At 47.2% G+C, this 21,940-nt stretch overlaps 3 protein-coding genes across 15 annotated transcripts in view; all 3 read left to right on the top strand.

Moving 5' to 3' along the window:
- GTF2I (general transcription factor IIi) overlaps positions 1-4,295 on the top strand; it is a 77,722-nt gene extending 73,427 nt beyond the window's left edge. For all 10 annotated transcript variants that reach the window (XM_054287023.1, XM_054287021.1, XM_054287026.1 and 7 more), the window contains 2 exons: positions 1,090-1,164; positions 3,253-4,295. In XM_054287023.1, coding sequence (XP_054142998.1) covers positions 1,090-1,148 — 59 coding nt within the window. In that variant the 3' untranslated portion in view covers positions 1,149-1,164; positions 3,253-4,295. The remainder of the gene's footprint in view (positions 1-1,089; positions 1,165-3,252) is intronic.
- A 3,652-nt stretch (positions 4,296-7,947) lies between these two features.
- Positions 7,948-16,135, top strand: NCF1 (neutrophil cytosolic factor 1). The gene is made up of 11 exons (XM_054287346.1): positions 7,948-8,088; positions 8,542-8,622; positions 8,925-9,000; positions 10,204-10,369; positions 10,502-10,557; positions 10,832-10,954; positions 11,318-11,425; positions 12,235-12,352; positions 12,960-13,067; positions 14,636-14,778; positions 15,683-16,135. Exons 1-11 carry the CDS (start codon positions 8,017-8,019, stop codon positions 15,799-15,801), a joined length of 1,170 nt encoding a protein of 389 aa, XP_054143321.1. The 5' UTR covers positions 7,948-8,016; the 3' UTR covers positions 15,802-16,135.
- A 2,196-nt stretch (positions 16,136-18,331) lies between these two features.
- Positions 18,332-21,940, top strand: part of RCC1L (RCC1 like) — a 35,546-nt gene continuing 31,937 nt past the window's right edge. For all 4 annotated transcript variants that reach the window (XM_054287464.1, XM_054287465.1, XM_054287467.1 and 1 more), the window contains exons 1-4: positions 18,332-18,620; positions 19,516-19,645; positions 20,558-20,686; positions 21,521-21,587. In XM_054287464.1, the coding sequence (XP_054143439.1) occupies positions 18,354-18,620; positions 19,516-19,645; positions 20,558-20,686; positions 21,521-21,587 (593 nt within the window). In that variant the 5' untranslated portion in view covers positions 18,332-18,353. The remainder of the gene's footprint in view (positions 18,621-19,515; positions 19,646-20,557; positions 20,687-21,520; positions 21,588-21,940) is intronic.

Raw genomic sequence — 21,940 nt, 5'->3', positions numbered from 1 at the left:
TCCTCATTTACAGTAATATCATGTTGCATGATATTATGATATGCTGCATCATGTGAAAAATACTTAGCAGCAAAAATTACTCTTCTAATAATTTTACAAAGGAGTTCTAGGAATTCTTTGTGGTTGGTGAGTCTTGCCTATACATAGGCTCTGAGTGACTTCATATCCTGAATGATGCATTTAGTTATTCAGTGCAGGAGTTTCCACAAGTGATGCTTGCCATCATCAGGAGCTCTGAATGCCACACTGGCCTGGATACACTGTTGGGGGCAAGGGAGTGGAGCATTGTTGTTCTTTTAGCACTTAAACTCTGGAAAACATGGAGAAGCGAAGGGAGACGACCCATCCTCTGATCAGCATCAAACTCCAATTTATTGATCCACCAGGCACATTTTATAACCGTGTTAATTAAGTTCATACATATTGCAAAACCCGAGCTCATCATAGGTTACAGATTAAACACCAACCCCTCCTTTTGTTTTCAATACCTGTGGTTTGTTATTGAAACCAAGATTTGTTTTCTCACCCTGATATAAATGGTTCTCAAGGCCTCCATGTTTGTCACTTTTGCTTTCCCAAAACTTATCCAAGGACAAGATATTTACTTGTTATTAAAAAACAACCTGAGAACTTCTGCTGTTTACATAAACGTGCCTGAGAACTTTTGTTGTTTACAGAAACAGGCTTTGAGAATTTGCTCCTCACAGCTGCCTTTTTCTTTTCCATCAGCTGTATATGATTATGGCATGTCTGAACAAAACTCTATAAGCCATTTCTGAGCAAAATTCTCCAACAAAAACATCCAACTTTCCTGTTGTCCAAGAATATACTTGAACTGTATCCTTTTCAGATAGAATCACAGACTCATTTAGTTTGAAGAATCCTTCTAAAAGCATCATCATTACATTACAGTGGAAATGGTAATTTTCACAGAATCAGGTTGCTGTGAATATGCTTTTATTTATTATTATTAGTTTAAAAAGATAATGAATGCTTTTCATGTTTTTATAAATTTTTACTTAGGTAAAACAGTAACAAAATTGGTGGAGAAGTTTTCCACTTTTTAATTCACTACTAATTTTTTAACAGATAACACAAAACCAGAAGAACAGGTTCAAATAAAACAAGATGAAGACCTGACGTCATAGACCTCATCAATACTGGGTAAAAGAATTTAGTGTTTCTTGAAGTCAACACCTGTCAAGGAATAATATTTTAATGTTTTTGTCTGGGGAAAGGAGAGATGAAGTGTAATGTCACTGTTGAGGTGGTCATGACACAAAGCAGAGACCACAAGCAGTCTCAGTTGGCAACTCTTTATTATTGAACAAGGCTGACTTTTATACACTTTCCAATTGTTTATGCTTCTTCTACCCTAACTATTGGCCACAATAAGTCAACATAACACTATTAGTGAAAAGTTATAGTGACTTCAATTAACTTTCTAAAAATGCTTCATCCAGCTGCAAGGTTCCCTTATCTTTCTTCTCTCGGTCTCCTTGGTTACAGCCTTGCAGAGAGCTCCTTATCAGCTTCTTCTTGCTTCTCAGCTTCTCCTTGCTCCTTTAGCTAACAGGCCTGCTGTTAGCCCCTTCCACAGTGCAATACTGAATGTCAGAAGGTGCCAGTACTTTAGTTGGGAATTATTTTGTGTCTCAGTTCTTACCTATAAGATGTCAGATGTTTTGCACTTTCTTATCCAATATAAAGCACACTGTGTTCAAATTTCTGAGGAAGTCCTAGAAAAATGTGGCCTAAAATATGTGATTGTAATCACATATCTCAGAAGAAGAGCAAGTGAAAGCTGAGGGAATTAGTGTTTATGTAAAGCTCTGATATGGTTGTGTGAAAAAGCATTATTGTTCTTGGTAATGCACATACATTTCCAAATTGTAATTGAGCAGGAATGCTCTCCACTATGATTGTCTGGGTATTGTCTGATCTTGGGACACTCAGTAAAACTATTAACTGTCATGACAAACCAACCTCCTTTAAAAGTTTTCTTTCTTTTCATAAATTAAACTTTTATGAAAAGCCTAGTTTAATTTACAATGCCCAAATGTCCAAATCTTTCTCTTGCTCTGTTTTTAATGTCACTTGTTCCTAAAAATTATGTTTTTGTGGTGGTGGAGAGCAATGCTATCACATCACCAAATCTAAAATGCTGACCCACATGGTTTAGAGTCTCTGTGCTTCATTCAAAGAAAATGGTAGTGGTTCTTTCCATTTCAGCTTTTTTGGTAATAATGAACTCCAAATATCTTCCTCGTTATGCAGCATTTGATACTTCAGCAATTTGATTTGATTGGTGTAAAGTGAAATGAAGCATTGGCTGGGGGAGCCTGGAGCCTGTGGGTTTCATTCCTGGCACCATCTGAGTTTTTGGAGCTGAGGAATAGCCTTGGTACAGCATGAACACAGCCCAGGACAATGAAATGATGTGGTGGAAAGCTGCAGGAGCTGACAAACCAGCATCCCAGCTGTGCCCTGAGCACTGCAGGCAGCCATGGTGCTCTTATTAAATCAGTGAATTCTGTGTTTGTCATAAAACTGAATGTGGCAGGATAAAATATACTAAAGGAAAAACTTTGATTCATCATGGGACACACTGCAGGCAGTGAGAAATAAAAAACCATCTCACTTGTCAATTAAAGGTCACAAAAATGTTCTCTGAGCAATGGCTGCACCATTTGGTGCTGCAGCAGTTCAGAGTTTTGGATGCTTTAGCCATCCACTGAATTTGTGCTAAAATAAATATTTGTTCTAAATTCTAACAAGAGACCACTAGAGCACACATTTAATCTCCTATTTATTGAGAGCAATATTCAGTTTCTGCATGTTTGCTGAATCTGTGTTGCAACAGGACACAAAATGAATGACACTCACACACCGAGATGTCCAAGGCATAAAAGGCACGTTTATTACCAGAACTTGATATTTATAGAATTCCAAAAGTGACCATGGATTGGAGGATGGAATTGCCACCTCTCCAACCACACTGGTCAAACCATCAGCCCATCAATTCTCTCCTCCTCCAGAAAGGAATGCAGAACAATCATTATTTACATGAAAAGTGCGTGAGAAACTCCATTACAAAAATGTAAAAATCAGAAGGCTTAGGAGAACTTTAGAAGAACAGGGTGACAAATCCAGGCCTAAAGAACTGGAAAATAGAATACAGACTGCTCATAGTTGTAATAAGGCACAAGACTTCAATTAAATTAACTTAATTTTTTAATTTCTCTTACCCAGCCAGAAGCTGCCTGTTCTGAGAAGAGCCTGCTCGGCCTGTCCAGAGCTCTGTAATATAACTGTATAAGAGAAGTATCTTCTATACAAATCCTTTTGTACTATTATATAGGAATGTCTACTTTTTCAGCAGTTCTGTGAATTGACCTAATAATGACTGTAGATTTGGATTGTATCAGTTTACTTTGGAATATATTTTAAGGACTAAACTTGATGCAGCAATGCTGGGGAGATGGCAGGGATGAAAATCAACAGGGACATAGCTCAGGCTGTATACATTTTCCAATAAAGATTAATTTCACTGTACCTGAATGCATTCTAACTTTTGTAATAAAAAAATCCTGCAAAGAGTTCAGTTTGTTTACTTTGGAGAAAAAAAACCCTTTACATTAATTTTCAGATATTACTTTAATGTCTCTTTGGACAACAGTATCTGTATATTTGAATAATTTTTCCTGTTATATCTATCATATGTTTTTCCTAAATAAAAGATAAAATTATCCACTTGATGGTTAGTGTGCATTAATGAGATAGACTGTGAAATGATCAATATTCCAGTGTGTGGATTAGGAACCAACTGAAATAAAACCCCATAATAGTTTGTTCTGTTAATTCAAAGTAGTAAGTCCATGTTATATCAGAGTATCACACAGTTTACATGTGATGGGTTTGGTCTTACAGTCCTGCCATGGGCAGTAATTGTGTGGACTTGTGTGAAAGTTTTTCTGCTGAAGGCTGTGGGGGATGCTCTTCTGTTCATTTAGAATTAGCTATGGAAACATGCTACAGCCTGCTCTAAGCCCTATTATGTCAAAAATTCAGAATATTCTGTGAATAGAACAAATAAAGTCCTGTGTGGTCCTGGTTATCCCCCACAACATGTAAAAACATCTTTTTTTTTTTTTTTTTTCAAATTTAACAAACCATAAGAGATGTACAGTTCTGGTTATATGATAATCTCTAAAAATGCAGATTATTTGCAAAGGTTTCTCTTTTACTGGTGTGAATTTGAGATGATTGCATTATGCACAAATGGTAAGTGATGTTCCCTGATGAAGAAATAAAGACCTTTCTGATGTTGTTCAAGACTGTCCATGCAGTTATGTCTTTTACAGGAAATCAAGTAATTCTGTAGGCGGGTAGAACATGTTTGCAGCATGGCTGTGTCCTGCCAGCAGAGAATTAAGGTCCAGTCCTGCTGTTGAGACTGCAGTGCAGCTCTGGGTGGGTGAGGTGATTGGATCTTCAAGGAAAATTCTGAAGCCTTAAATTCAATTGAGTGCAGCGCCTGTTGCATGGGAGCAACCTGAAATTCAGCAGGTAAATCCAGAGCAGCACATTTCTGTCATTCTGGAGATAAGGAAGACCCTACAGGACATCTGCTTGTGTTTCACAACGTGCAGATCTAGGTGCTCCCACTTGAATACTGGGATTTTGTGCTGGTGATGACAGCAGGGGCTGGGTTAGCTCCATGCTGAGGCATTTTGGAAAAGCTCATCCTGGTCCTGCCTTCCTTCTCTCCAGATGGGAGCTGGTGGTGACTGGTGCCTTCCTCAGCAGGCAGCATTCCCAGCCCCATGGAATGAGCCCACTGCTGGACCTTACCTGTTAACCCAGCCACATGGGCACTGTCCACATTGTAACCCCCACCACATTTACCTGCTGCTCACTTTGTCACAGACACATTTTATGAAAAATCCTTTCCTTAGGATTTTTCCTCCTGAGAAGCTGAGAGGCCTCAGGAACAAAATGGAAACAATGATTATCTGCTGCTGTGGAATGCAACAGGTGCATCTGTGATTGGTCTCATGTGGTTGTTTCTAATTAATGGCCAATCACAGTCAGCTGGCTAGGAGTGTCCAAGCCACAAACCTTTGTTATCATTCTTTCTTATTCTATTCTTAGCCAGCCTTCTGATGAAATCCTTTCTTCTATTCTTTTAGTATAGTTTTAATATAATATAAATAATAAATCAGCCTTCTGAAACATGGAGTCAGATCCTCGTCTCTCCCCTCATCCTGAGACCCCTGTGAACATGGTCACACACTTGAACAGACCTGCTGAGCCAGTGAACCTCCAGCAGTAGTTCAGGACCAGGTTTCACACTTGCTTCTGGACATATTTAGAATGGAGAAATGACATAATGCAGCTTTCCCCAGGTTTTAGCTGGCTTGACTTCCCCTTCTGAAGAAGCAGGATGGTTCATCCCTTCGTTACTCACAGCCCCCTTTAGGAGGCACTTTCAGCACAGCCTGCCCAGCTGGAGTTCTTACTGCTCCCTCAAAATGAGGGCAGTGTCACAGCAAAGGAACTGGGAAAATAAATAATTCCAGGGTATTGCCTTGTCAAGTGTGTAACAGCAGAGTGGCTCTAGTGAAGCTCTGTATGCAAGAGCTGAAAGAGAAACGAAGTGGTTGCAGAGGTTTTGCTGAAAGGACTGGAGTCTATGGTGGACACTGGCCAGCAGCATGTCCATCTTCAGAGCCATCAGGATTGGCCCTGCTGGACATCTGGCAGCTTTGAGCAGCTTCTCACAGAAGCCACCTCCAGAGCCCCCCTGCTACCAAAAACCAGACTCTGCAAAACCAAAAGAATGTGGCTTGTTCAGATGAGATGTTCCTCTTCTGAGAATTTTCTTCTAAAATCTTGCTTCTTGACATGTATTAGACATGTGAGACATGTGATGGAAGGCTCAGCATTGTCCCACACAGAGTTACAGGTGGTGTTTCACTGTGAACTAATCCTTTACGGACAGTGGCATCTACAACCTCTCATTTCTCACATCACAGAATGAGGAATGGGGAAACAGGAAGGAACATGTGAATTGAGTGGTTTCCAGAAATGTACTGTGTGTAATGCAGTTTTAAATTTAGTACAAATTGTAATTATGAAATTAGCTGTTATGACAAAGTTTATGGTGTTCTGCATGAGCAGCAGTTATCTGGTGACTAACAGAGCAGAATCCAAACAGCTCTGGATGGATCTTTTTTCATATTTGTGGTTGGGTAATAGGCAAGGGACTTCCCTTGCATATAGGAAAGTCCCCCTGTTAATAAGAAACCAAAAGTAAATGACCATTTAGTATTGCACAGCTGCAGGTGCCACACCCAAGTTCCAGGTGAGGGCTACAGTTAGCATTTGATGTTTTTAATGTGGCCAGAAGAAGCTTTTGTCTTTACAAGCTGACAAGGGCATTGGGGTGATCCCGTGGCAGGGCGTGGTGCTGCTGGTCAGTGGGGAGAGCCCCTGTCAGCTCTGCTGTGGGTTGGGGCTGCTGCCTCTGCCTGAGGATCTCTGCTCCTGGCTGCGTGTGGGCTGGGTTTGCTCTAACACCCAGCTCAGGGTGTGATCCGCCCTGCTGGGGACATTGGCACAGGTTTCAGAGGGGATGGAGCTGACTGGCTGGAGCTGGGCTCCTCCAAGGGTCCTGTGGAGAGCAGGGCCTGCCTGTCAGGTGACTCAGGTGCCCGCTGTAATTGAGGGTGGGGACAAAAGCACTCCTGGGTACACCTCTGCTTGCAAGCAGTGTGGAATTGATCCCTGCACCTCTCACATCCCTTCAGGTCTTTCTGCTCAGGGCTGAGGATGGAGAAGGACGTGAATGCAGCTGGTGCACTGGCATTTCAGAATGGCATAGCAGGGGACTCTCCTGCTCTCCCAGCAGGACACAGGGTCTCCAGCCCACTCTGGGGTTTCCCTCTGCCTGGGTCCCCTCCCATTCAGCCCTGTGCCCAGGTAAGGTGGTGAGCAGGGCTGGGGCTGACTCAGGTCCTCGGGGGCTCCTCAAGGGAACCTTTTGGTGGCAGATTTTGAAGAAGCTGCAAGTGACTGAAAGGAAAGGGTGATGCAAGGGGAGGGTCTCTTGCACACTGAGCCCGTGGCTGCCCCAGGTTCCCCACCTGCCATTCCCACACACACAGAAGACAGTACTGCCATTCCTGGGGCTCAGGGAGTGCATCACATGCTTCATTCAGCCGTTCCAGCTCTGATAGAGAGGGTGAAGGCGCCTCTGGCTGTCACATCCAAGGCACCTGTCCCTGACCCTGTGCTGCAGTGCCCTGTGCCATCATGGGGCAGCATCAGCAGCCAGAGGAGTCCTTTGGACACCAGGGCAGCCAGCCTGGCCCTCACCCTTTGTTGCTGTCGAGAGCAGAGACCACAAGCAGTCTCAGCTGGCAACTCTTTATTATTGAACAAGGCTGACTTTTATACACTTTCCAATTGTTTATGCTTCTTCTACCCTAACTATTGGCCACACTAAGTCAACATAACACTATTGGTGAAAAGTTACAGTGACTTCAACTAACTTTCTAAAAATACTTCGTCCAGCTGCAAAGTTCTCTTATCTTTCTTCTCTCGGTCTCCTTGGTTACAGCCTTGCAGAGAGCTCCTTATCAGCTGCTTCTTCTTGCTTCTCAGCTTCTCCTTGCTCCTTTAGCTAACAGGCCTGCTGTTAGCCCCTTCCACAACCCTTCACTGCCCTCTGATTCCACAGCTCCCTCCAGGTTATCCCCGAGGCCTCCCCAGCCCTGGAGCCACGGCAGGGGCTGGGCTGGGAAGCACCGGCTCGGTACAAACCACAGCGAGTGAACAACGACGGGTGCGATTGCAGCGGCAGTTCCGCTTCCCCAGGGCTGCCACAGAGAGCAGAGCTGGGCCAGGGCAGAGGGGAGGGGAGACAGAGCTGAGTGAGGGCAGAGGGGAAGGGAGAGCACCCAGGCAGGCAGGAGCAGGGTCCCGAGCAGAGCCCTGCGGGCAGCAGCAGCAATGGGAGACGCCTTCATCCGGCACATCGAACTGCTGGGCTACGAGAAAAGGTTTTTCCCCAGCCAGCACTATGTGAGTACTCAGCAGCGTTCTGGCATGTGAGGACTGAGGACTGGCCAGGGTTTTTACAAATTTTCTTAGGGAAATGGGACTGAGAGCCTAAACGCTTCCTTTTAAAGGGGTCATGGCTGATAACGTGAGCTGCAGGCAGCCAGAGACTAAACTGTCCTGAACACACAAGACTTCAGGCACCTCCTTTGCAAGCCTTTGGCTACTTTGCACTCTTGGAAAGGGCTTTTTCCTCTTTGTTTCTCACCCACCTGCATGTTTCTGTCCCTTCTCCATCCATTGCAACTCCCCTAGTGCCCAGTTTATTTCCTGGCAAGGCAGAGCTGTTTGCATTGGGGTGGTGGAAGGAAAACATTCCATTTTATCTGAAACTGGACCATCCCCAGGGCTCCCTGGGCACAGTGGGGAGTGGTGTCCCACTTGCCTGCAAAACTGCAGCCTCTGCTTTGCTCTCAGGTCTACATGTTCCTGGTGAAGTGGAATGACCTCTCTGAAAAGGTCGTCTACCGCCGCTTCACTGAGATATACGAGTTCCACGTGAGTCCTCCCAGGACACATGGGCTTGGGGTGGGGAAAAAGGAGGGTGAATGCCATCTGAAACTGCCTCAAAGCAAACCTGGCTCAAAAGAGGCTCCTGGGTCCAGTTCTTGGATCTCTTTTGAAGGTGGGAGCCATTGGCTCTGTGTCCCTGGGCACAGAGTGCCGAGGTGTGGGATCCAGCCAAGACATGCTGGTAGCAGCAGGGTGAGGAAAGGAGCCAAGTTGGGGGCACAGGAGTGGGGGGCACAGCCTGTTCCCCTGGTGCCATCCTCACTGTTGTGCCTGGCTCTGCTCTGCAGAAAGCGCTGAAGGAGATGTTCCCCATTGAATCCGGGGACATCAACATAGAGAACCGGATCATCCCGCACTTGCCAGGTGAGGGGCAAGCACCGTGGCTGGGGGTGAATAGAAATTGCAGCTGGTTGGGAAATTCCCTGGTGGCTTGAGCTGCGCTGGCTGCCTCCCAGACAGGTGGGTGGTGCAGTATTTCCTGTACACCAGGCTTGAAAGCAAAACCCCAGAAAGATGTGGGCAGTGGCAGTGGTTCTTCCCAGCACTCAGCAGCCCTGCAGACCCCGTCCTTGCTCTCTAAGGCACCCCAGAAGCAGATCCAGAAGAATCAGCTGTGACCCCTGTGACTCCTGGCTGGCTTTGGGGAGGCTGAACTGAGTGGAGCTGAGCTGAGCCCTCTGTTGGTGACACCATCACTGCTGTTGGCTTACTGCCCTTGTGGCAGCACAGATACTTTGTAAGAGGAAGCAATGCAATATGTCTTCAATGACAGAGAATGAACTCCTGATCCCAACAGCTGATGTTTTGCCTCTAAGCAAGGTGCATGTCAGAAAACTTCCCCATTTTTTTTTTAATTTCCTGCTTTAAAGGAAGCAGAAGGGAGTCTGAAAAAGAGCTGCAGTTGTGGTCAGCATCTCTGGAGGAGGAGCAAGCCTGCACTATGCAGTGTGGGTGCCAGTCTGGGGGGGCTCCATTGCAGCTGGACTAACACCCACCATGTTGGGCCTCTTCCACCACGCTGGGGCTGGTCAAAGCACCCTTATTCCATCTGGGGAACTGAGAGCACTGAGAATCAGACAAGTGTCAGACTGCTGGGGGGGCATGGGGTGCCAATGACCACACAGAAGTATCTCCCATCACGCGGTTCAACACTGCTCGGGGTTGGGATTGCCAGCAGTATTTTACAGCTCTGGAGTCAAGAACACCATAACCGGTGGGGTGGGAGGATAAATATGTCTCCTCTGACTGCAGGCTGGTCCCCTGAGCCCCTCTTGGTGCCCTGGCGCATCTGCTGTATTTGTGGCCCAGCAGTTGGGCTTAGTCTGAGCACACATGTAGGAGTTACCCTAAAACTGAAATAGGGTTAAACAGGATCACTGCTGGGCTTGCAAGAGCTGTGCCCCCACAAAGCTTCACCTTATTGGCACAATGCAGCCATGTAGCACCTTGGGGCCAGACTCATTTGTTTGCAGGGCAAAATTAATGATTCAGAGCAGTGTGCTTGGGAAAGTATTAAAAACAAGGCATTCTGTCTGTTTTTTCTGAGCACTTTTCCCTCTCCCCCAGCCCCAAAGTGGTTTGATGGGCAGCGCTCAACCCAGAACAGGCAGGGCACACTGGCTGAGTACTGCTACACGCTGGTGAACCTGCCCCACAAGATCTCCCGGTGCCTGCACGTGGTCAACTTCTTCAAGGTCCGTCATGATGACATGAACCCTGTCACAGACAGCCAGTGAGTCCTGCTGCCTGCTGTTTTGAGGGAAATCCTGCATTCCTGGCCCTGGATGCTGGCAGGAGCCTGCTGGGAGGGTGCTGATGGATAGGGCTGCTTGGCACTGAGCTGCCTTTGCTCTGACCTGTCCAGGATCAAGAAGCCTGAGGTCTTCCTCCTCCCAAAGGATTCCAAGAAAAACCTTACAGGTAAGAGGGCTGCAAAGTGGCTGCCTCAACAGCAGTGAAGCCTGGGGAGAGAGTTCTCATTCCATGGCAGATTACCTCACTAAGAACATGGTTGCTATACCAGAATTGCAGCTGCAGTGAAGCCAAATCCTTGTCCTGAAATCCAACTGATTTGAGGCTGAAAGAGGCTGGAAGGGCACTTGGGCTGTCCTGGGGCTGCTTTTGGCCTGTCTGGAACAGGGTGTTTCTGGGCTGGGGGCTGGAGGAGGGAACTTGTGTCACCTCTCTCATGCAGACATCACGGGCCCCATTGTCCTGCAAACCTACCGAGCCATCGCCGACTATGAGAAGAGCTCCACATCTGAGATGGCTCTCAAGGCAGGGGACATGGTGGATGTCGTGGAGAAGAGTGAGAATGGTATGTGTCCATCCCCCTGGAGAGCCCCTGAGGGCCAGCCCACTCCCTGCCACAATTTCAGTAGGAATGAGTACCGCCCTTGCATCCAAACACAGCATGTGAGCCAGCTATGGCAGTGAGGGCTGAGGGGCAGTTCTAGAAAATTCTGCAACACCCTGGCCATGCCTCAGCCTGTGAGGATTCCTGCCCACAGGAGCAGGATCAAGTGGTCAACTTCTCTGGTTGCGCCATGTCAACAGAGATTGGCCCCAGCACTGTCCCTTTGGTCTGGGACACGGAGATGCCTGCACCTGCCCTGGCCAGGACAGACCTGGTCCCAGTCCCCAAACACTCTGCTCTTGCCTATAGCTCCTTTCTTTGCAGGCTGGTGGTTTTGTCAGCTGAAGAATAAACGAGGCTGGGTACCTGCTGCCTATCTGGAGCCACTGGATGGTCCTGATGAGTCTGAAGAGCAGGAGCCTAACTATGCAGGTAAAATGTTGGTGTGACCAGGGTGTGGGTGTGTGTCAGAGCACAGCCTGCTGCAGCTCTCCACTGTGATGGCTCACTGCAAAGCTGGGTAATTCAGACTGAGCAGGATCACTGGGCAGGGAGGTGCTGCTGTAGGAACTGCCAGGAGGGATAAATCTCATGGCTTGGTGCCTCAGTGTCAACCTTGGGAGCTTCCCATGACCTGCAACTCAGCATTAGATTTGTGTTTTGGCTGATCCTTACCCAGTGGCCAAGCTGAGCTGGCTGGGTGAAGGCTGAGGTGCTGGGTTAGCAGAAAGCATGGTGCAGCATCCAAATCAGGCACAGGCATTCACAGTGCTTCACCTCTGTGCTGTCAGGGCCTGGCCCTGCTCCCTGTCCCCTCACTGCCCTGCCATGACAGCAGGGTTTATCACATGGAGCAGGGGAAGGATCCTGCAGGCTTGTGCCAATTGCTCAACAGGCTTCAGCTTTGAGGGTTTCACAACACTGGAAAAGGCTCTATTAGCACAACACTTCCTTCTGCCTTATTTCACCACCTGAATTCTGAGCACACTTTCGAGCAGAGATAGGAGTGCTTCCTCTGCTTGCATCCAAAAGTTTTGTTCTGGAGAGGTGGTGGAGGGGCTGGGATGAGCCATGGGCAATACCAAGACTGGGGGAAGTCTGAATCCAAACCTCAAGCACCCTGAGTCTTGCCTAAAATTAGGGTGCCTCCTAATGCTCTGGTGCCTCCTCAGTGGCTGGGGAGGTTCAGCCCTATCCCTGAGGTGTCAGCACAGGATCCACCATCCCCATTTTGTGTGTAGGTGAAGCATATGTGGTCCAGAAAAGCTACACTGCTGTGGAGGAGGATGAGCTGACCCTCAAGGAGGGCGACACCATTGAAGTCATCCACAAGCTCCTGGATGGCTGGTGGGTCATCAGGTGAGAGACGCCATGAAGAGCTCATGTGAGGAGCACTCAGGGAGAGGGAAGGGACATCCATGGTGCTCCACATCAGGGCTCTGAAAGCCTTGGTGTCCTTGGTGCCACTGCCCAGCACTTCCTTTGGCAGGGCTGCTCCTCAGAGTCTGTTCTTTGCCAAATATTAAACATTTCAGCTGGAAATTCCTCTCCTGAGGGCTTCAGAAATATCCAAGAAGGAGGCAGATGGAAAAAAAACCCCATGTATCTGTTATTTTGCCTCTAATTGTTCTGGCGCATTTTGCTTTGCAAAACCTCAACTTTCATCCCAGCTGCAAGGAAATGTTCAAGGTAACATGGCACCAGCAAGGGACAGGCACGAACCACGACTCATGGAATGTCCTGAGTGGGAAGAGTTCAAGGCCAGGCTGGATGGAGCCTGGAATAACCTATTCTAGGGGAAGGTCCCTGCCTGTGGCAGGGGGTTGGAATGAGGTCCTTTAAGGTCCCTTCTAACCAAACCATTCTGAGACTCTGTGACCACCCATGAGAATGATCCGATCTCTCTCCTGGACTGAGGAGGTGGTTGCAGAGCCAGGACTGCCAGTGATGTTGCTTTGTGTTGCAGGAAGGATGAAACCACAGGTTATTACCCCTCCATGTACCTGCAGAAAGCTGGGGAGGTGAACACCTCTGTGAAGAGTGAGCTGAGGAACCGGGGTGCACCTCCGCGGAGGTAGGAGAAGCTCTGTGTAGAGGGCAGAAGAACATCTCCCTCTTCATTCAGGGAGATGAAATTAAACCAGACAGGTGTTGTGGTGTCACCTGCTTGCCTGTCAGTGAGGAACAGCCTGGAGAAATGTGAGCAGGGCACAGAGAGAGCAGGGCTGTCCTCCCACCACTCTGCTCCCCAGCTCCCACCTGCATTGCTGATGCAGGGCTCCAGGATCCTTGCTCCAACAGGTGAAATGTTGGGACAAGGAGGACAAGGACATGTAACAAGGAGAAATATACCCATCAGGTGTATTTCTCCTTGTCCTTCTGCAAAGTTTCTTTTCTGGGCTAGTCTTGTTTAAGTTTCAAATTGGCCATTTTCTTACTTCCTAAATGTGTGCACTGAATCTTTCAGAGGCAAGGAGAAATTTGACTAAATTGAGCCGCCAAGTGGCCTAATCTAAAGGGAGGATGTGAGCTAATGCAAAGGATTTTATTTTGATTAAAAATATAAAAAGCAGAAATAACTCATGAATTCCAATGCAAAGAGAATGGCTAAAAAGGGCAGAATTTGCTGCCATCTCTTTTCTCTGCAAGATGACACATCAGGCCTGCTATGAAATCTCTCCAAATCAAATTTTGCTGGAGCATGGATTGAGTGTAACAGTGTAAAATGGTCCAGATCCGCCTGTTTGGCCACAGAGATGTTTACTGGTAGCCTTGGGGGAGATGAGGTGGCCTGTCCCAAGGACAGTGGCTTGTCCCCTGCCATTGTGACTGCTGCCTCTGTGGCAGTGGCAGCCAGGCCAAGCCTGTTGTGAATGTGGTGAGCTGCTATGGGCAAGAGCTTTGCTATGACATGGGGGATGTGCTCACACCAGCAAGGGGCTGAAGGCAGAGAGGCACATTTCTTTGAGAAGAGCAGGAGGATGATGCCATGGGGGGGTCATCAGGAGCCACCTCACTCCTGCCATGGTACTGGAGACAAAGCAGGGCCTCTGTCTGCCTGCCCAGGGACAGTCCCCAGTGCTGGGGTTTCCCCTGCAGCAGCCTCAGGCTGCTCAGCCTTTCACTTCTCTCAGGAGCTTCTCTCCTGTGGGTTGAACACTGCTCATCTGGGTGCACACTGACACATGCCCCATACTCCATTCCCCTGTATCTGACCCTTGAGCCTCGAGGAGCCATGCCAAGCCCCACACCAAGGACATGAATTTTGTGCCCAGGATAGGTGCTGTATGTTCATTCATCAAAGAGCTATAAATCACTTCTGGGACTTTCTTAGATAACCCCCATCCCCATCTCATCCTTCCAGCCATATCTTCCTCACCAATCCCTGTCATTACTTTCCAGACTTGTGCTCAGGGTTCACCCTTCAGTGTTTGCTTGCAGAGCACCATCCAGCTGCCTCTGCACACATCATGGATTGTGGCTCACTGATGGCTGCTTTCAACAGCTGGCATCCAGCAGGCAGAAGCCAAAAGCAGAAATTGGGGTTTGGGTGAAGCACAGGAGGAAGTGTGGGGAAAGGAGGTGTGTGATGTGACAGCTGCCAGCATGAAAACTGAAAGTTTTGTTTCTCACTCTTTTCAGATCCACTATCCGAAATGTGAAGAGCATCCACAAGCAGGGCCGGAAGCAAATCAGCCAGGAGACCTACAGGAGGAACAGCAAGAAGTACATCCAGAACCAGAGGAAAATCCGGGGAAATTCCCAGAGCAAGGCCAATGTCATCAGTAAGTCTCAATGGAACTGGAATCCTGCAGCATGACCCATGCCCCCAGCAGTGCTGGCAGCTGCAGCAGGATGGCCCACTGAGGTCACACCATGCAGGAGGTGTTTCTTTCAAGGGGTTTTCTTACCCCTGGCCATAGGTCAGACAGAGCAGGATAAGGTCCTGGAAGGAGGTCAGCCCACATTTGGGATCAGTGCTTTCCTTTGTGCACCCAACCTCTCCCATGCTGCCATTACCACTGCAACTGCCATGTGTGTTAGCTGTCAGCAGAGCCCCCACAAGGAAGTGTTACATGAAGAATCATAGAATTATAGAATTTGGTTTTGGTAGGAAGGGACCTTAAAGACCAATTCATTCAAAGCTTCCATTTGATCAGGTTGCTCCCAGCCTGCTCAGGTTGTTCCAAGCCAACCTAGCCTTGAACACTTCCAGGCACAGGGCAGCACAGTTGCTTTGGGCAACCTGTGCCTCATTACCTTCACAGAAAAGAATTTTTTCCTAATATTTAATCTAACCCTGGCCTCTGGCAGTGTGAAGCCACTCCCCCTTGTCCTACCAGTTCAGGCCCTTGTAAAGAGCATCTATTCATGAAGGAGAGAGGCAGTCACTGAGGCATATCCTTTAGATCTGTAATCCCCATGCAGTATCTGTGACCTTCCCTGAGCTAAAGATGGGCAGACCTCATGCAGACCTCATGCGGACAGGCTTTCCCTGAGCACAGCTCCCAGTGGGGCACTGGTGGGCACCTCCTGACACCATGACCTGCAGGAAAACCCATACATGCAGCAGGGACAGGAGGAGAGGCAGGAGCTTTGCTGGCAGTGATGTAAGAAACTGCTGAATGTTTGTGAGGGTGGTGTGTGGTGCAGAGCTCTGACCCACCTGTACATCTTTTTTACTTGCAGTCGAGAAAACTGAGCCAGAGGACAACAAGCCCAAGGCTCAACCTGCTGTCCCTCCCCGTCCCAGCAAGGACCTCATCCTGAACCGCTGCACTGAGAGCACGTGGAGGAAGATCCTGTGAGGATCCTGTGAGCCCCCACACCAGCCACCCAAAGCTTCATCTCCTCCAGCTCCTGTGCAGCTGGGGCTCGGAGCTGGAGCAGGGATCCAGGTGGCTCTGGCAGCCACCTCAGGCCAGGGAGGCTGCGGCCATGTCAGCCCAGCCCAGTGCCCATGCTCATCCTCCATCTCAGCCAGCCCATGGTGTGCTGATAGCGCTTTGAGGAGGGACCAGCCCTGCCCTACCAGCTTCTTACAAGCACCAAGTCCTCATCTCTACATGCCTTTCTATTCCCTCTTCGTATTTTGAATTATTTTTGTGGTTTTCATCAATAAAGGAGAGACACTTGATAGACCCTGAGGAGCAGTGTGGGCATGGTGGCAGGAAAGGTGTTCCTCCTGTTATAAATAAGAAGCTTGACTAGGCCAATATTCAAGCAGCAATCAATTTATTAATTAATATGGTAAAGTATGAGCAATACAGTGCTGGGTACAGTGGGGAAGTTTTCCCTCCAACTGCACACCCATAGTTGAGGCTTACAGGTATTTATAGGAGTACTCATCAGTTTTCTCAGCAGTTTCTATTCTAATTTTTACTCATCAGCAGTTTCTATTCCCAATTTTTACATCACAATTCTATACACTATTGTGATTTAGTTTTTCTCAGGATGTATTTCAAAGGAGTATCCCCAGATGGTGATGGTCCAGTTTCCGAAAGAAGAAAGACGAATCCCATCTGGTGAGGTCCAGCTCCCCAGATGTGGGTCCAACTTTTAATTGCAAGGACTACAAATCTCATAACAGTGATGTCCAGCTTGGTTGAAACTATAAATCCTTGAGTTGATGTTCATCTTCCTTTCTCAAGCTGTTTTTCTCTGTTTTGTTAAGGCCTGAGATAAGCATGTTTCCTTTATATATAATCCAAAGCTATAGTTTCAAGGATACAAGCAATATTCTAAAATTATACTTCAAAAGGTTATTATTGCAAAACTCTTTAAGGCTTAACTACAAGCAACATTCTTAATGCTTTAATTCAAATGCTCCGAAATCAACTAAGGTTAATTGCGAACAAAAGATAAGTTCAAAGGCCTTCTTCCATGCTTTACTTTCCTCAGTTATTATTAGAATTCATCTTTATAACTGTCCCATGGTCAGTCTCCACACATATTGCAATCACAAATACACACATTGCCTGTATGTACCTGACACGAAACACAGCTCTGTATTTCACAGTCCAGGTGGAGATTGGGCAAGGCACTCTTGCAAGAGATGAGGGCAGTGAGGAAATTTATCTGGGAGGATAAAAGGACAGCAGCTTCCTCCTGCTTGGCTCTCTCGAGAGGACAGTGAGGGCTCAGTGTTGGGACAGGGCTGCCTCTCACACGGAGTTTCATTTTGCACTTGGTTACTGCCCCAGCCAGTGCTGCCATCGCTGTGCCAGCCAGGGCTGCCTTTATTTGGGATGGCGCTGGGTCGACCTGTAGGTTTGTGCCTGGGTGTTTTAGTTTTGGCTGGGTCTAAACCCACACTGGGCTCTGGGGATGTGTTTATGTGAAAAAATGCATGTATTTTATGATTGGCTTTTCGCAAATATTAAAATGAATATTATATGTGTTGTGTTAGAAAGTAATGCTGTATTCATTCTCTCAGGTACTGTGTTAAATATAGTTTTAGGTTATAGAAATTGCTAAAATAGAAACGATGCTATGTAAGACACTTTTTTTAAAGAAAGGACTCGCAGCGAGATAGCAGCCACAGGACACTTAAATCTTTCAGAGGAAGAGAATTTATTGCCTTCTTATCAGAAGAAACGAACTTCTTTCTGCCTCGAAGGCGAAGGCGTTAAGATTAGAGGGAAGAAGAATTTTGTGTTCGAATGGAATTATGCATTATGTATGAAGTGTATGAATATGCAACAGGCTATTGTTCTTAAGGGTTAATCTTTTTTTAACGGGTGTCTTTTTTCGGGCTCCTGATGCCTAGAAAGAGGTACTCAGACGTCTGTAACACTTTGCTTTTATTGTTTCATATTGTCTTAATTCAATTTGTCTAAATTGTTATTACTCTAATTGTGTTGCTATTCTTTTTAACTATTTTATTACTATTAAACTTTTAAAAATTTTAAAAACAAGTGATTAGCGTTTTTCACATTAGATTTAGGCTTAGGTCGGGGTGTATGTTTAGGCGTGACTTTGGGCCGGGCTGTAGGCTCACGCCTGGCTCTAAGCTCAGGCGTATTGCAGGGTCGGGGCGGGTGCGGACGCTCCCCTCAGAGGGCGGTGCGGCCCCTTTAAGAGACGCGCACCGCGGTCTAAGCCCACACTGGGCTCTGGGGCTGTGTTTAGATTTAGGCTTAGGTCGGGGTGTGGGTTTAGGCGTGACTTTGGGCCCGGCTGTAGGCTCAGGCCTGGGTCTAAGTTCAGGCATAGCTCAGGATCCAGACGGGCTCGGACGCTCCCCTCAGAGGGGGGGGGTGTGGCCCCTTTAAGAGACGCGCGCATGCGCTCAGGGGAGCTGACGCTGCGCGCGCCCGCGTGTGAGGGCGGCCAAGATGGCGGCGGCCTGAGGGCGGCAATGGCGGGGCTGGCGCGGCGCCTGCTCTGCAGGGGCTTTTGCGTGCCGGCGGGGCCGCCGAGCACCCGCCAGCTGCGGGAGGCTGACGAGGCTGCCCCGGTGTTTCAGTATGCGGGGAAGACGGCCAGGCGCAAGGACCGCGTGTTCGTGTGGGGCTTCAGCTACTCGGGCGCCCTGGGCATCCCCAGCTTCGTGAAGCCGGACGCGGGCTGGAAGAAGCCGCGGCGCATCCAGCCCACACCGTACCGCCTGGAGACCGAGGACAAGGTGGGCCCGGCCCGGTCCGCCGGGGCCAGGGTGTCCCCTGGCCTCTGGAGCCTGCTCAGGGCTTAGCACGGCCGAGAAGCTGGATCGGGTTTAAAGGCTTTGCTGTGATTCAGTGGTTTTTGTCGATATAGTGGTATCGCTTGGGATGATGACTGTTTTAACTGCAGCGGCATATAATTGAGGAAGTATGTATCTGTGATTTTGTTAGAGGCATTAGAGAGCCAGAATGTGAAGAGCATTTGCCAGATAAAGACAGCCAGGGTGTGAAGAGCATTTGCCAGATAAAGTGGGCCTCTTCAGTGGCTGCTCCCACCTGACACACGGGAAGCTTGTGTTGAAAATCTTGTTATTCTTCTGCCTACGTGTTTCACTCGTGCTCTGCTTTCGAGTGCAGAAGAGCGTTCATAGAATATTTTGAGTTGGAAGGGACTCGGATCATGTGCAGGACAGCCCAACAATCCCACCCTGCACTTGAGAGTTGTTGGAACTTTCCTTGGGCCATTCCCTGTGGAGCCTATTCAGTGCCCGATCATCCTCTGGATTTCTTTTTTTCTGAAATCCAGTCTAAACCTCCCCTGGCACGGCTGCCCTCGGGTCCCAGAGCAGAGGTCGGGGCTGCCTCTCTGCAGTCCCCAGTGAGGTCTGACCTCAGGCTCCATTTCTCTAGACTGAAGATGCATGCACACAAAACCAAAACTTTTAAGGCAGAATGGTTGGACCTGAGTTTTCACCGTTGTGCTTATCACAGAAGACTCATAATTTTTGGAAGACCATACATGCCATGAATTTGGGCTGCGTGTGAATGAATGTTGATGAACAAGTAACATGAAGTGAAACTTGCTTTTCTAAGCCATAGTTTCTAACGGGATGATGTGGGTTTTGTCTGTCTTCAAAGATCTCCTCTGCTGCCTGTGGTTATGGATTCACACTGCTGGCTTCCAATACCAGAGACATCACCAAAGTGTGGGGCATGGGGCTCAACAAGGATTCCCAGCTTGGATTCCAGAGGAGCAGAAGAGATCAAAGTAAGGATTTAAGTGTATTAAAGACTTACAGGGTGACACTGCAGTCTGCCTGTGGCACAGGAATCTCCACGTGTTTGGAACTGTGAAGAACATCAGGAGGCTTTGATTTGTCCCAGGCTGTGTTGTTGTTTTAGTTTTTATTTTTATTGAGAACCAGTAAAGCACTGCTGTCTGTGTGCAGTATTGCTTTGGGCCCTCCAGGATTTGATTTCACTTATTACAGTAACTTTGATATCTAGGCTTTTTATCTCCTCTTAACTTTTTCCCTAGTATTGATTTATGGTTTGCTGTCCTTTCCCCCCTCCCCTAGTTGACTGTAACTGATTCTGTCCATGTTCTTCAAGTTGCTAAATCTTTTTAAAGTACAGCATGTCATTTTTCATAAACGTTGGTTGTCTTATTCCCTATAGACTTAACCTAGCTTGTCTTTCTTGCATTCCTTATTTGTGAAAGTGCCTGTAATCTACTTTTCTTGAAGATTTTTTGTTCACCTTTCCTGATACATTTTTGTGATTGTTGCTCCTGTACCTTGTTTGCAGTATCCCCAGAATGTTTGTGCATGTTATTAAGCTCTAGTAATCCATCTGTATTCACTGAAGTGGTTGAACATGTGGGTGAAAGCCTCAGTTTCACAATTCTGCCACCTGGAGCCTTAACAACATTCACTCTCTAGTTATGGGGGACTTTTGTTTAGGCAGTGATTATTGACTTCAGCTGTCTCCATAGCTTTTACCTTCTTCCCTCTGTGATAAATCCCTGTCAACCTCTTTGGTTGTGTTTTGGCTTTCTAAAATGCATCTGCTTTTATAACAAAGCAAAAATGAGTGTGTGAATGTACAACAGGATCTGCAGATGTATGTTGAATTTACTTTGTGAAATCTACTGACTTAAAATTGTTCTCTTTCCCTTAAGCTAAGGCCTATGAATATGTCTTGGAACCATCTCCAATTCCATTACCACTGGAGAAACCACAGCAAACTCGAGTCTTGCAGGTGTCCTGTGGGAGAGCCCATTCCCTGGTGCTGACAGATAGTGAAGGAGGTACAGTGTTGCTTGTGTTGGTGATGTCTGTGGATGCCTGGCTATGCTTTTACTAAAAGCTTGAAAAAAAATTTTCTGTCCTTTAGAACTATATCCCAGGTGGGCTGTTTGCACTGTAAGTGGGATGCAGGCAGCTGTTGGCCTTTGTGGGATTGCTTCTGTGAGGGAAAGCTGTGAGCTTCACTTGGCTCAAGCTGTGTTAGGAGCTTTTTAGTACAGGGTTTGTTTCTGTAGCCCCAGGCCTGGCTGAGTGCAGCCTGTTTGTGTTGTTCACTCTGATGTGTTTTTGAGTGCAGATTTGGGTGACTGTGCCAGTACTCCTGTGTTACTTCCCCTTTGAGCCCCAGAGTACTGTGTTTATAAAGGCAATTAATTAATTAGTAGTCCTTTATAGAGAAGATCCTGTTTGTGAATTTTCTCTCCACGTCTCTGGGAACTCTCTGGTGCAGTGCCTTCAGTGCTGCACCAAGTGATCCAGTGCAGCTTCTTAGTGGGTGAGCTGGTTGGTTCATTGATTCCCACTCCTGTGGGAATGCTGATCTGTTCCTGAGTGTCTTTGACAGTGGCAGGATGAACTGGGAATTCCTCTCTGTGACAGAGACCAGGCTCCAGGTACTGCTCTGTGCCTGCAGCAATCCTGCTGAGTGCTGCTGGTGAATACTGATTCAGTCACTTTCATTCAAATGGACTCTGAAAGAAACTTATGGCAATATTTACATTGCTGTGCTCCACCTTTCAGGCTTAGAACTGCCTGAAAATATTTTGAGGACTGAAAAGAGGCTTTCAGGGTATTGGGCAGTAATAAAACTAATGTGTTTTCTAATTCTTTTTCAGTTTTCACAATGGGAAACAATTCTTATGGACAGTGTGGCCGGAAGGTTGTTGAAGATGAAATGTACAGGTGAGAATTCAAAGATCCTGAACTTTCTTATGTTGGAAACATAATTGCTTGGAAACAACCCTGCAGAAAAGCCTGAAGGTGGAAAAGGTCTGGTAGTATAAGCATGCCAATTAAGATTAAGGAGTCTGAGAACAGGCATCATACAGACAGCCTGACTTTGAATCCATGTTGGGCACTCTGCTGACAACATTCACAAGAGACAAAAGAATGTCAGCATGGGACAGTTCTTGCAGGGCATAAGTGGGAGAACCCAGCCTTCACAAATTGTTTGAGATGATTGTTGTTAGTAGTTGGGCTTTCTCCTTTAGCTGCTCAGAGTACATGTGCTGTTCTGGAAGATGTTAGAAGTGCCA

The sequence above is a fragment of the Melozone crissalis genome, unplaced genomic scaffold, assembly GCF_028551555.1.
Source record: "Melozone crissalis strain CALT ecotype California unplaced genomic scaffold, PUWL_Pcris_2 ptg000057l_1, whole genome shotgun sequence".
NCBI classification, from domain to species: domain Eukaryota; kingdom Metazoa; phylum Chordata; class Aves; order Passeriformes; family Passerellidae; genus Melozone; species Melozone crissalis.
The sequence above is the reverse complement of the archived record's forward strand: the minus strand, read 5'-3'. Positions and strand labels throughout refer to the sequence as shown.

Excerpts from the sequence above, each read along its gene's own strand:
- NCF1 (XM_054287346.1), top strand. The coding sequence starts at position 8,017 with ATGGGAGACGCCTTCATCCGGCACATCGAACTGCTGGGCTACGAGAAA. Across the intron at positions 10,955-11,317 it reads CGTGGAGAAGAGTGAGAATG|GCTGGTGGTTTTGTCAGCTG; the intron begins GTATGTGTCCAT and ends CTTTCTTTGCAG. Across the intron at positions 11,426-12,234 it reads GCAGGAGCCTAACTATGCAG|GTGAAGCATATGTGGTCCAG; the intron begins GTAAAATGTTGG and ends TTTTGTGTGTAG.